The sequence below is a fragment of the Osmerus mordax genome, chromosome 18 (genome assembly GCF_038355195.1).
Source record: "Osmerus mordax isolate fOsmMor3 chromosome 18, fOsmMor3.pri, whole genome shotgun sequence".
NCBI lineage: Eukaryota > Metazoa > Chordata > Actinopteri > Osmeriformes > Osmeridae > Osmerus > Osmerus mordax.
Window position 1 is genome coordinate 8,923,472 of NC_090067.1, and position 14,131 is coordinate 8,937,602.

The following is a 14,131-nucleotide window of genomic DNA, read 5'->3' on the forward strand; positions in this document are numbered from 1 at the left end:
CCCTCTCGCTATCTCCCCGCTCGGCTCTCATCATCAATCTCTCCCTGTTCTCGGAGGGTTCCAATGTCACGCCAGCCTCTCTGCGGTGTTGTTCCCCAGACTGCGCTTCATGCCAGGGCGCCTCGCACGCTAACACAGGCCTCACACGCCTCCGCTCCGTGACACAAACCCACCGTGTCATATACACCCCTCAAACACACATACCAGGCAACACACACACACACCACAACACTGCATTGCACCACAAACACAGTCACACCACCACAGCACAAATGCACACGTCTAGGCCATGGATACACGCGCCCTCTCAGCAAAACCCAGCTCCATAGCTCCACTAAGCTCCAGCCAAACTAGCTGCACGCACGTTTTATTTATGTATTTATTCCTATCATCCAATCAGAGTCGGCCGTCATGACCCCTTGGCTGCCCCCGATCCCTATCTCTCCAGTCTTGCCCGTCTGCCCCACAGACCTCACACCAATCAGCTGCTTATCTTAAGCCCCACCCCGGGCACCCTTTAATCTCTCACACATATCGCCATGGCACTCCTCTCCACAGCCTGCCTCTCCGCATCTGGGGTGTGATGTCAGACAGTCTTGACACCGCCCAACCTGGGCGACTTAGACGCTGTTGTTTTTGTTGTTGTTTGCGCGTTGCCGAGGCTAAACGTCTAAGCCTGAGTGACTGTCCCGTCCTGCCTGGCGGAGGAGTGGGGGGGGGGGGGGGGGGAGAGGGGGGGGTGTGACATATGTAAATGGCGTTGCCGTGGCAGCCCTGCGAGATAACGAGCAGCATGGTTTATTCATCCTTCCGAGCCGCTCTCGCTCTGCTAGAGATCTGGGCCGATACACACAGACCACATAGACACAGACCCAAACACAAATACACATACTCTTTCACAAACACCTTACTCTATCTCAGCAGATTTAATCCCTCCACATGCGCGCGCGCGCGCACACACAACCTCTTTCATCAAACTTATGGATGCGTGGAGCATGGCGTCTCTGTCACAAACCAGCAGGCAAGCTCAACCAATCACAGCCCCTTTCCTGTCAGGAAGTGAGGACGTTTCAACCAATCACAAGGCCAATGGAGCTTCTTGCAGTTCTGGCACACCTATTAACGCTAACTATTAAGACAATTATAGTGGTTCCAGAGAGTGGGGCTGGATATATCATCGTCTAATTGGGTGTTGTTGCTTGTGGGGTGGGGAGATTGAGTGGTCTATCAAGCTGAGATAGGTTGGATCGAGTGCTGTGTGTGTGTGTGCGTGGGTGTGCGTGGGTGTGCGTGTGTGTGTGTGTGCGCGTGTGTGTGTGTGTGTGTGTGTGTGTGTGTGTGGTGGGGACGGACGAGTAATGGCCTCTCGTAAGACCTTCAGGCAGTAGTTTTAAGACGGTCATTTTCCTGTTCAAAGGTGAAAAGCAACTGAATTGAGAGGTGGAGGGATTCCACGTTAATTAGTTTGAGCTGATGGCAAATGGTTTTCTGACTGGCCAGAGGGCCCTAAGAAAGGGACCACAATAGGCTCCCTCTCTCTCGTGCTCCCTTCCTCCCTGCCTGGACTCCATCCCTACCCCTCTCTCTCACTCTCTAACCCTCATTCCATTTCTGTCTCACACACACATACACTCTTCTTTATTTCATTCCTCCGTCTACCAATGAATTTTGATGCTGTTGTGTCAATATTATGACAGTAAGACCCTGCAGCTATATTATTACCTTCTCAGGAAGCTCCAACTCACACTGCCCACCCTCTCCCTCTTTCTCTCTCTCTCTAGCTCTCCCTAACCCTCTCTCTCTCTAGCTCTCCCTAACCCTCTCTCTCTCTAGCTCTCCCTAACCCTCTCTCTCTCTAGCTCTCCCTAACCCTCTCTCTCTCTAGCTCTCCCTAACCCTCTCTCTCTCTAGCTCTCCCTAACCCTCTCTCTCTCTAGCTCTCCCTAACCCTCTCTCTCTCTCTAGCTCTCCCTAACCCTCTCTCTCTCTAGCTCTCCCTAACCCTCTCTCTCTCTAGCTCTCCCTAACCCTCTCTCTCTCTAGCTCTCCCTAACCCTCTCTCTCTCTCTCTCTAGCTCTCCCTAACCCTCTCTCTCTCTCTCTCTCTAGCTCTCCCTAACCCTCTCTCTCTCTCTCTCTCTAGCTCTCCCTAACCCTCTCTCTCTCTCTAGCTCTCCCTAACCCTCTCTCTCTCGTTTCTGTCTCTTTCTATTTCTATCTTTCCAATGAGAATCAGAATCCAGTTTATTGCCAATTAAGTTTACACACACAAGGAATGTGCTTTGGTAGGTGGTGCATAATTAACATAGTAAGTAGAAATATAAAGAAAGATAAAACAAGTACTGTAGTGCAAGATAGTTCTAGATATAAAATGTAAAAACTGTCATTAAGGTAACAAGTGTGTAGAATTCACATTCATGTAGCATTTACATTTAGTCATTTAGCAGACGCTCTTATCCAGAGCGACTTACAGTAAGTACAGGGACATTCCCCCGAGGCAAGTAGGGTGAAGTTCCTTGCCCAAGGACACAACGTCATTTTGCAGAGCCGGGAATCGAACCGGTAACCTTCAGATTACTAGCCCGACTCCCTCACCGCTCAGCCACCTGACTCCCTAGCATCAAAGTTTACTTTCATTCTTTGTCTCCCACTCGCTCCCTTGTTTCTCTATATATTACCCTCCGTCCCTTCCCATCTCTCTCTGTCTCTCCCTCGCTCTCTGTCTCTCCCTCACTCTCTCTCTCTCCCTCACTCTCTGTCTCTCCCTCGCTCTCTACGTCTCTCCCTCACTCTCATTCTCTCTCTCTCCCTCGCTCTCTCTGTCTCTCACTCTCACTCTCTCTCCCTCGCTCTCTCTGTCTCTCCCTCGCTCTCTCCCTCGCTCTCTCTCCCTCACTCTCTCTGTCTCTCCCCCGCTCTCTCTGTCTCTCACTCTGTCTGTCTCTCCCTCACTCTCTCTTTCCACGTTGTTACCAAGCCAACGGCCGAGTCACCCCTAGCCACTGTTAGGATTCAATAGAGGCCATAAAGCAGGGCCGCAAACCTCTGTCGGTTTTACCGAAGCAATTTAGACTTGCTCAAGGGCACAGCTGTAATATCTCTTTCAGCCGCCTCTGCCTCTCCCTATGGGGGCCAATTGTCCCACCCCCCCACTCCCATCCCCCCACCCATATTCGCCTGTTCTTAGAAGCAACAGGGGAAATTGGGGCCATTTAAGTGTCTAGCGTGAGTGACCGCTCTGTTTGAGGCTTGGAGGAACTGGCCTTCTTTGACTGACTGGTGATTCAGTGGTCGGGTCGTGTGTGTTAGATCTGATCTGTCTGGGGAGCTTTATTAGGTTCAATGGTGGCCCGATTGAGGTAGAAGTCTATTTAGGTGGCTTTATGGACCATGGAGTTTGTCGGGTAATAAAAAAAGATGAGTCATACTGTACACAGAGCCCATTTCACTATGTCATATAAGTAACGTTTTCTTGTTATAATTGCTTTCATCTGCTGTTACTGGGGAACACAAACTAGCTCAGTGATTCACTGTCAATGTTTTATTGTATTGACAAGACTTATTTTGTGTCTGGGTCGGGGAGTTCTGGATCAACAACGATTCTGGAGTGACTGATGACTCATTCATTTCTGGCTGGGTTTCTATTAGAATTGACTTTTTCGTTCTCCAGTTTGATGAAAAGACTTCTGTTCTCGATTTTTCTTTGCTTTGGTTCCAAAAAAAAGGGAACGACTCAAACAACTGGGCTTTATCGCTCTTTCTCACTGACTCTCTCTCTCTCTCTTTCCATCCTTCTGTTTCCAGATCATCCAGGACCGTGTTCTGGAGTCCTCATCCAGGAGTACCCTGATGTGGAACCGGCATCCTGGGGGGCTCTTCGCTTTACCACAGTACTCCCCCCACCTGGGGGACTTCCCCTTCTACTACGCCACCCTAGGTCAGTGGTGGTACTGCGCTACACTACACCACACTAAAACCTGGTGTCAGCCTAGTTGTCTTCAGTACTGGTTCTATTTTATGTTCCACTCGATGTGTAGAGCAACATCTCTGAGGAGGTTCTCCTCCATGCTCCGGTGGCCTGCCTGGCCCTCAAGGACTCCTGGTGTCTCCTGGTCTTCTACTCCTGGTCTAATGTCACCCTTGACCTTCACATGTGAATGAAATTCTGGTGCAGTGTCACCTACCTGGAGTGTTGATATTGATAGTCGACCCTCTTGAACCTGAGTTCACATGTCCTCGACACACCCTGCTGTAACCTTGGTAACAGATCGACGACTGGACCGGGGATGGATGTTTGCGTTAGGCGGTTGACACACTGAACGCACACACACATCTTCACTCACTGAATTCACTGTGTTAAAGCAGTGGATGTGGCTTTTGACCTCATTGGGCTCACGCACGCACACACACACACACACACACACGCACCTGAGCAGCCTCCCTCCCTCAGTCTTCATCACCGGGGTTAGGCAGCCCTGTCAATACAGCCGTCACTGATTGAGCACCTCAGGAGGGCCGCAGATATTAAAAACAATCGCCCCGGCGACAAGCATGGATCACCTTGCTGGGATTTTGTATTTGTTTGTTGGAGAGATGCCAGTTAACCATGGGGAGCCTTAAAGGAACAAGGTGTTGTGAGCAGGGATAAATTAAGAGGGAGAGAGGGAGAGATACTGGAGAAATCTGTCTTCCAAACGACTGACGTGAAATCCAATTGTTTCCCGTGAGAGCCGGTCTCCCTGCTCAGGGTGAAGAGGGGTCTTTGTTGGGTGATAAAAACAACTGGTTGACTGGTGTTGTCGTGCAGATATGAAGTGGGCACTAATAGCTAGATCAGTCATCAAGCTGGTTAATTTGTTTTGTAATGCTAATTAACAACCGAAACAATAAATCAGGTCAAGTCTGGCTAATAGACAAAGCCTGACTGTACAAAGAGAAGTTTTCCATCAGTGTTTTGAGAGATTCAAAGCTGTCTGATCTTGGCGATACGATACGTGTAATGTTGCTCGTATCGCGTGCTTGAGTTCCAGTTCTTAAACCGTGCCTTACATGTCTGCATTTATAACCTGAGTAACATGTTCATCTTCCTGTTATTCTGGTCACTCTCCAGGAATTAAACCATACGCGAAGTTCACAGCCGTCATCCACGCTGTCACCCCCTTGGTCTCCCAGTCCCAGCCTATTCTCAAGCTGCTGCTGGCTGTCGCCAAGTCACAGTACTGCGCTCAGGTAAGGAATTCAAGTGTGTGTGTGTGTAAGAGAGAGTTCACAGCTGCTTTGTGTGGAGTGTGTCTTTGTGTGTTCATTCAATTCTTAAGAAAACTCGACCAGAAATAACTTATTATGCTGACTGATGGATTACACAGAATGTTGAGTTGGGCACCTTTGAAATGTCATTCCCTGAGCAACAAACACGCACACAAACACGCGCACGCGCAGTAAACCAGTAGACTTTCCCCCGATTGAATTAGAGCAGCTGTTTGTAGTGGAAGGGCTACATCTGTCTCCATGGCGCCAGGTCTGTGGGAGATGTTCCTTGGCGCAGCTGGTAACAACATGTATTGATTCGTAGCTTTTTACACAGAGGGCCATGAAATGAAAGTGGCTCCCCTGATGTGTGTGTGTGCGTGTGTGTGCGTGTGTGCGTGTGTGTGCGTGTGTGTGTGTGTGTGTGTGTGTGTGTGTGTGTGCGCTTAATATATTACATATATTATAAACGTATATTTATATTCATTTATGTATTACATAGATATCTAAACCTATTTATATATAAACAATATTTATAATTATATCTAAATTTCCTTCACATTATATCAAGCCACAAAGCCTGCATGTTAAGAGGGCCGGGAAGAGGAGGACGGGGGAGACGGACATAAATAAATGAATGGAACAGAGAGAATGAGAGGGATGGGGCGGGGGAGAGAAAATTCGGAGCAAGAAAGCTTTTGAGACGGTTCTGGCAAAGGCAGAAGGTGGAATGGAGATTGTGGACCTCCTGCTGTGTGCGTGTGCGTGTGTGCGCGCGTGTGTGTGTTCTCTGTTCTGGGAGGAACAGTGTGTCGTCCGCTCCCATCTCTTGACATTAAGTCACACATACTCTCTCACATACACACCACACACACACCTCCCTGAGAACACTGGTGGGCTAACAGAGACGCCATCTGCCTTTCCAGCTCCCCCGTCTTCAGAGAACCAGAATAGACCCATGTAGGAAAGGATTCACACGGCTCTCTGAGAAAAACCAAGTCTTTACTGGCTGATTAGGGTGTGTGTGTGGGTAAGATGGTGTTGGAATTCTATTGATTTCACACGTGTTGTGTGTCCCATATCCTTCTTCCATGCTTACATGGGATCTATAAGCCATCTACAAGCATACAGTGAGCCTGAGAAGACCAAGAGGGAGTGAAATGACGTGTGTGTGTGTGATAGAAACTGGAGGGAGAAATGTTAGAGAACAACAGAAAGGGCGAGGGATGGAGGGATGGAAGGAGGAAGACAGTTGAGAGAGAAGGCAGTGGGGGAATCGTGGGGGTTCAGACGTGTGTGTGTGTGTGCATGTATACATGCTTAGGGATGCGCATAGGTGTTGTGTGTGTGTGTGTGTGTGTGTGTGTGTGTGTGTGTGTGTGTGTGTGTGTGTGTGTGTTCCTCATTAAACATTCATGTCAACCTGAAAGTCGAATCGTTAAGGTTAACCCGAGGTTTGATTACATGCAGGTCTCAGGGCACAGGACCCCATGTACAGCATGATATGATCCGCCAGTGTTGATGAGGCAGAACGACCGTCTCCTCAATGTGCTTTTTCACTGTCGCTTCTCTCTTCCACTTCAACACCCGATCAAATGATTTGATTGGTTTGTTGAATTGGTAAAACATTGGAACTTTTTCTCTCTCCCTCTGTACATTGTCTCAGATCATCGTGCTGTGGAACTGTGACAAGCCACTCCCTGCCAAGCACCGGTGGCCCGCTACCTCAGTACCTGTCATCGTCATCGAGGGAGAAAACAAGGTGAGCGACACACGCGCACACACACACTCTCCGGGATCCCATTTTGATTCCTTCACGGCCCAAACGACAGTTGCTACCATCTTAGATTCACCGTGTTCCCAAGCACAGTGCTTTCCCGCCATTTTGTTGTCTCTGCGTTTGATCGACAGCTATATCTTATCAGTTATCTCCTCTGACAGACAGCTCTCTCTGTTCCTTTGCCTGAGAAGCAGTATGGCTCTGTCACATGAGTGACAGAAGCTAATGAACTGTTATTGTGACTGACTTTGTCATAACACCACCCTCTGTTTTGGTTAGTTACCAGGCTAGACAGAACACTAGCAGTCTGTACAGTTTTATTATTATAAGAACCTTTTGAGCACCCCTTCTGAAGGCTCTATGTGACCTGAACAATGGAGGTCAACCATAACGTGTGTGTGGTCTGTGAGGGGAAACCTGTGCCGGCATCCATCCTGTCAGTAACACCCATGGTGTCCTCGTCGTAGCTCCCAGGCACACGAGTGGTCAGGGTTTTTGGTTAGCCTACCCTATATCCCTGAGTGGTTTTTCCTGTGCTGTCAATCCCTGATTGTGCGTTGTGTTTGGCTGTGTGTTGGTGACAGTGGGCGGGGCTGGGTGCCAGGCGGGCTGTGGTTTGTTGTGCTTGTGGTGGCCGACTTGTTTATTGTGGCGAGCCAAACCGTGCGCCTGACAGGCCTCCGGCCCAGCAGAAAGGACTGGAGGAGCTTCACATTCTCTCTACATGCCTCTCCCTCTCTACATGCCGGGCTCTCTGCTGTTTTCTCTCGCTCTCGCTTGCTCTCTCTCTCGCTCTCTCTCTCGCTCTCTCTCTCTCTCCATACTGGCATTGTGGCCACAAGCTGGTTTAAGTATCCCCTACTAAGCCCTGGGAGCGAGCCAGCAGTGTTATTGTGGTTTACACACTCATCTGGTCGATCTCTCTCTCTCCCTCTTTCTCATTTTCTCTCATTCTCTCCATCTCTCTGAGGCCATCTGATAACCATTCTATCACTCTTCTCCTTCTGTCGTACCTCTTTCTCTCTCTGTCTCTCTCTCTCTGTCTCTCTCTCCATGTCTCTCTCGGCTGGAGGCAGATTCCTCCTCTAAAAGCTCACATTCCTGGTGCGTTCCCAACTCCCCCCCGGCGAATGTGTCACACTTCTAACGCTACAAACCATCTGGGATGGGAACGCCAGCCTCTCATCTTCCTCTCTCTCTCTCTCCCTCTCTCCCTCCCTCCCTCTCTTTCTCTCTCTCTCTCTCCCTCTCTCCCTCGCTCCCTCCCTTCTCTCTCTCTCTCTCTCTCTCTCTCTCTCTCTCTCTCTCTCTCTCTCTCTCTCTCTCTCTCTCTCTCTCTCTCTCTCTCTCTCTCTCTCTCTGTTTTGTTATTTCTCTTTTGCGATCTCTTATTGAGCCTCTTATCACCGGCCGCTCTTTGTTTCTCTATCCCTCCCTCTCAGCTTTCTTTCTTTCCTCCCCCTCCTACCACGTCATTGGAAACCCCAAAAAACAAAGCAGGGGGAAGGAGAGATGTTTTTCTCTTTGGGCACGGTACCATGTTACCGTGGCGTTGACAAGCGCAGGCCCCAGGGTTGGTCTAAAGTTTGAGGTTGGAATGACGAGAGCGTCTCCACCAGCCTATCAACACACCTTTCAATCACACGCCTCAAACCCTCACCCTCGTGACAGGCGGACAAGCTAAGCCTGAACACTCACTTCCCTCTGTGACTGTTGGAGTGTTCCAGAGAGGGGAGGAAGAGGATGACACTTGACCGAACGACCCCCGAACAAAGTCTTCATAGCTTTGTGATGAGTCACACGGCGGTTTGGAAATGTTGACGGTTTAGCGACTCATTACTTGTCGTATTGCTGCTCTTGGCTGTCACCCCCCCTCCACACACAAACACACGCACAAAAACACAGTGTCGTGTTGAGTCATCTCCGGGATTTTTCCGAGCCAGTTGGTTTGGATGGTGGGAGAGGTGTTGTTAGGAAACTGGCCACCTCTGCTCCTCTGACACTCCAGTCTCCATGCAGCCGTGCTCCCCTTCCAGACCTCCTTGCATTTTCTGTAAGCGGCAGCCGCTAAGAGAAAACACCAGATGCTCTTAGAACAAGATGACCTTCAGGTCCCACAAGTTTCTCCTGGGAGTAGGTGGCTTTTACACAGGGTTTTCACTTGTGTGTGATTTCTAGGCTCTATGATTGTACAGGAGTGTGCCTGTGGCTATTTACACTCGGTGTGTGGGGGAGTTGTTTGTATTTTAGATGCTGGTTGTTGTCCAGTATACACCCATACTCGGCTGTCTGAGTTGCATCTCTGCTTTGAGCTTTCAAAGTCCGGCCCCCATATTCATCACATCTAAATATCTCTCCGCTCAGACTCTGCCTCCACTCTCCAGTAAATAATACAGACCTTAGCGTGTCACATGAATCATTAAGCAGGGAGGACCCAAGGGAAATGTGTGCCAAATGTTACAGGACTCTCTCTGTGTCTGTGTATGTAGTTGTGTGTGTGTGTGCGTGTGCGTGTACTCTTGTGCATGTGCGCCTTAACCACCATAATTCAGGTCAGATGTCCTCTGCTGATTGGATACACCAGCTGTATGTAATCACCAAGAGAGTGGAAGTAAAGGCAGTGGAATCTGTTCATGTCTGTGGGGACAAAAGCTGTCACCCTTGATTTTGTCGATGTCCCGTTCGCTTCTTTGATTTCACTTGACTCCTGCGAGCAGTAAGTTCGGGTTCCTCCTACTCTCCATCTCCTCCGACCTCGTCGGGCGGACCGCTCAGGCGTAGGGCGGCTGCTCTGTGGTGTTTTACCCCGCGTGCTCTCTGTCGCCCCCTGCAGATCATGAGCAGCCGGTTCCTGCCCTATGAGACCATAGTGACGGACGCCGTGTTCAGTCTGGACGAGGACACGGTCCTCTCTACCACAGAGGTCAGTCGCTACACTCTACACTAATCCTCTCTCTCTCTCTGTCTCTCTCCCACACATTCTGTCCATGTATATCCCTCTCTCTACATGGCTCTCTCTTTCCTTCTCCCCATCGGACCTGGTGGCTGGGTCAGTCCGCTGTGGCCTCATCCCTCCTCTCCTGGCCTCCTCTGCCCCCTCTCTCCTGTTCCCTTCTACTCTGCTGATGAGGAGGATGATGATGTCACCGTTGGCATGGCTCCAGCTCCTCAGTGCTTTGTGTGGCACTGCGTCAGCACAGACGCTGGCTGGCTGGCTGAGGGGACATTGAGAGAGAGAGAGGGCTCCTAACTTCTCCCTCTCTGTCCCACATGCTACTCCATCTCCTTTTTGGTTTCTCGTGCTCTCTCTCTCCTCCCTGTTTTCCTCTCTCTCTCCCTTCTGTTTCTCTCTCTCCCGTTCTGTCTCTCACTCATGCATCTGTCCTTCTTTTGTTCTTTGTCCTCACATCCCACTTCTCTTGAGGCTCGCCTCTCCCCCCCCCCCCCCACTTTCTCTCAACCGCTGCCTCCTCACTCTTTCCATCCCTCCCTCGTTCTAATTGCATCCCTCCGTCGTGTGGCGCGCTGATGGAAATGACTTTATTGTGTCAGTTGAATGGAAACGTTGTCTCTTTCTGTAATGTCATTTGTCCCGGGGCACACATTTTGCAGTAACATCGTCAACACAGATGTTAAACACAGTGACGGGTGTAGAGGAGGATCCGATCAAGGCTGTTATCGGTGCTATTAAGCTTTTAATTCCGTTGCTAATGCAGAGACTGCTTTGGCTGGCTAGCTGGCTGTTAAAGCTGGGTCTATGTGATATTTTTTTTTCCCTGTAATTATTTGTTTAAATGCTTTGATCAGCTCAGAGAGGTCAGCCAACTGCAGTGCGGCTTTGAAAAGATGTAGCGGGTTTTAGTGTGTCTAATAAGATTGTGTCTGTGAGTTGCTAGTGTGTGTGTGTGTATTAACTGATTCTCTCTGTCTCTCTCCTCAGGTCGACTTCGCCTTTACGGTGTGGCAGAGTTTCCCAGAGAGGATTGTGGGATATCCTGCCCGTAGCCATTTCTGGGACAGCAACAAGGAACGCTGGGGGTACACGTCCAAGTGGACCAACGACTACTCCATGGTGCTCACTGGGGCGGCCATCTACCATAGGTAACAACCCTGGGCCACAGGAGCCAGGCTGGTACTTCCAGAACCACTGCCACTACAGATGTTGGGAAACATTTCATTGTGTTGTGCAGCGTTGCTTGACCACTGTCTCTCCATTGGCTATACGGTGTCATTGGTCCAAAGTTAAACTGATTACTTCAAGCCCATGAGCTGGTGTAACTGAAGTCAATCAGTGTTAAATACGTCAAATCAATCTATCGACCAGGGCACGTGCGAGCTCCATTAACCAATCCATCCATCGATAATCTGGGTGAATGTCGTTGCACCAACATTAGATCTCACCCCCCCTTCCCTTCCCCCGCTCCAGGTATTACCACTTCCTGTACACCAATTTCCTGCCGGACAGCCTGAAGGGCATGGTGGACCAGCTGGCCAACTGCGAGGACATCCTCATCAACTTCTTGGTCTCTGCGGTAACCAAGCTCCCTCCCATCAAGGTCACCCAGAAGAAGCAGTACAAGGAGACCATGATGGGACAGGTGAGAGTCCTTGAAAATACTCACTTATCTTTCTGAATAATGACAGGATTGATAGCATTGCTGAATAATAATTGGGCTTAAGGGTCTGAATATTTCAAATGCTAGAAAATCACTGATGGTCAGGAGGTATCTTTGAAACGTTTTGTTTTCCAAAGACTTTAGTATCCGCAACCCAATCTGACAGGTTGGTCTTTCACATCACGTTATCTTGACTAGATATTCAAGTCATAGATCGTCAAAGTGTTCTTTTCTTTCTCTCGTCTCTCTTTCTCTCTTTTCTCTCTCTCTTGGTTCTCTCTCGTTCAGACGTCGCGGGCGTCGCGTTGGGCTGACCCAGACCACTTCGCTCAGCGGCAGACGTGCATGAACAAGTTCGCCAGCTGGTTTGGCGGCATGCCACTGGTCCACTCCCAGATGAGACTGGACCCGCTTCTGTTCAAGGACCAGGTCTCCATCCTCCGCAAGAAATACAGGGACATCGAGCGCCTCTGACAGGCCTGGCGCCCCCTGCAGGAGGGGAGGGGGTAGGGGCGGGGGGAGGGGAGAGACTCGGTGGAGAGCCGGAGGAGGAGAGGGGCCCCGGCAGGACAGCCACCCAGCTAGGAGGCACTTGACCTCTCTGTCTTCCACTTAGCACATTGCCAATGACCACAGCGCCAGGACTTGAAAAGAATTAAGCGCCGGTGTCTGGAGAACTACGTACACACACACATACATATACACACACAAACTATAGAACGACATAGACATTCGGTCCTCTGGAACAGACAAATATACACTACTGACATTGAGACTCTTGGATAGAATATTTTTTGTATGAATGCCACAAAACAAAGTGAGTGTCCTGCGATCTCAGCACACGTGCGGGAAAGTTAATGACCCAAACCCAAAACCCTGCCCATCGGTTTGGTAACTATGACAATGCAACACCCTAACCCGCCCTCCCACCCCTTTCTACCTAATCAGAACCTCTTAGAACTGCATCATGACACCTGACACACCCTTCAGCCATGGACCCTTGGGAAACCCTGTTCTTTTTTTCAGGACGCTTTTTCCTCATGCGTGTTCAACTGCTTATTGTCTTTCAATCAAAACATTTCTATTTTTCATTTTCTCTGTAAGTTGGACGTCGTGAACTTTCTGTGTGTGATTGTTCTTTTCTGAAAGGGAGGTTAACTAACTGCCGTTCGAAGAAAGAAAAAGAAAAAAACTTGTAGCCTTGAGAAAAGGCCTTCCCCAATAGCAGCATCATATTAGAATCTGTCTCTTGGGCATCTACCACTGACACGACTGGGAAAATATGATATGCTTCAATGTTCTTAAAAAAAGAGGCAGTTTTCCTTTTCTTCTTCTCTTTTATTTTTCTCTTCTGACTCCAGCGGAATTCCCTGCCTTCTAAACTAAACTCCTTTACCCGTTTACTCCCAGTGTTTTTGCTCAGAGCAACGCTACGGCAGGAATCAAAATGTAGGCCTCTAAACAGGTCTTACCCCGCCTGCACCTTGTCACGAGATATTCATTCTTTTTATTTCCGAAATGCGTCAGTGCCACGTTCCAGAAGGTGACATTAGGGACTTAATTGCCTTTTTAAATTGCTTTTTGCACATTCACCCCTCGCCACCTAACTCTCCCCTCCTTTAAGTCAATTTGGTACCATTTAGATGTGAAAGAAGAACAAAAAAATACCCTTCTATAATTTTCTCATCATCGTCATTACTATAGAGACGGTCCCCTCACTACTTCAGAATAACATTGTTCATTGTTGTTTTGTGTTCAATTAGATGGAGCTATTTCCTTTTGAAGTGCTGGCTTTCCGAAGGGAACAGGCCCAGATGAAAACATATTTACCGTTAAAGGTTGTCTGCTGGATACAATGACCCTTACACCTTACCCTATCACTAGCTAATGCTAACCTTGAGAAGACCGCTAGTCCTCCGTCCACCTGGCATTGTCTTAGTAATGACTACAACCACCCTGTTGCCATCGCCTAGGCTATGTTGTTCCCCATCTTCTCACGATTCAGCGTAATAACAGACATTTGCCACCAGCCACAAACAATCACAAGCACACAGTGGTTCAATTGGAAAATATAGCGTAGCTATTATATTTTTTTCTAGGGGAACGACTTGGAGAGATTGTTGATTGCGGTCATTAAGTCTTCATTGCCTCAACCCATTCTGCCAGCCAGTCAGTAAGTCTACTCAAACAGGTACTTGAATGTGATAAGACTTGAAGGAGTGTGATGCTTTTTTTTGTGGCCTTTATTGTGAAGGTGTGTCAGACAAGAGTCTGCTGTATGAATCTTCTGTGGGTTCTTCCTGAATAGGTTTCTCTTCTTTCTTTTTTTTATGCTGTCATATCATGATGCAATCTGCAGAGGTCAACATTTTAATGACTGCTGTTTATATACAAAGTACAATCCACTGCCAATTACTTTTTTGTCGATAGACTTTGTTGTTTCACTGATCTCTGTCATGCTATCCTTCAACCATAGTATAACTTCATA

At 48.8% G+C, this 14,131-nt stretch overlaps 1 protein-coding gene across 1 annotated transcript in view; it reads left to right on the forward strand.

Moving 5' to 3' along the window:
* The window catches only part of ext1b (exostosin glycosyltransferase 1b), a 56,417-nt gene extending 44,291 nt beyond the window's left edge, over positions 1-12,126 (forward strand). Inside the window, exons 5-11 of the mRNA XM_067255349.1 lie at positions 3,805-3,937; positions 5,111-5,229; positions 6,914-7,009; positions 9,861-9,950; positions 10,968-11,128; positions 11,454-11,625; positions 11,932-12,126. Of these exons, the coding sequence (XP_067111450.1) occupies positions 3,805-3,937; positions 5,111-5,229; positions 6,914-7,009; positions 9,861-9,950; positions 10,968-11,128; positions 11,454-11,625; positions 11,932-12,117 (957 nt within the window). The 3' untranslated portion in view covers positions 12,118-12,126. The remainder of the gene's footprint in view (positions 1-3,804; positions 3,938-5,110; positions 5,230-6,913; positions 7,010-9,860; positions 9,951-10,967; positions 11,129-11,453; positions 11,626-11,931) is intronic.
* The last annotated feature ends 2,005 nt before the right edge of the window (positions 12,127-14,131 follow it).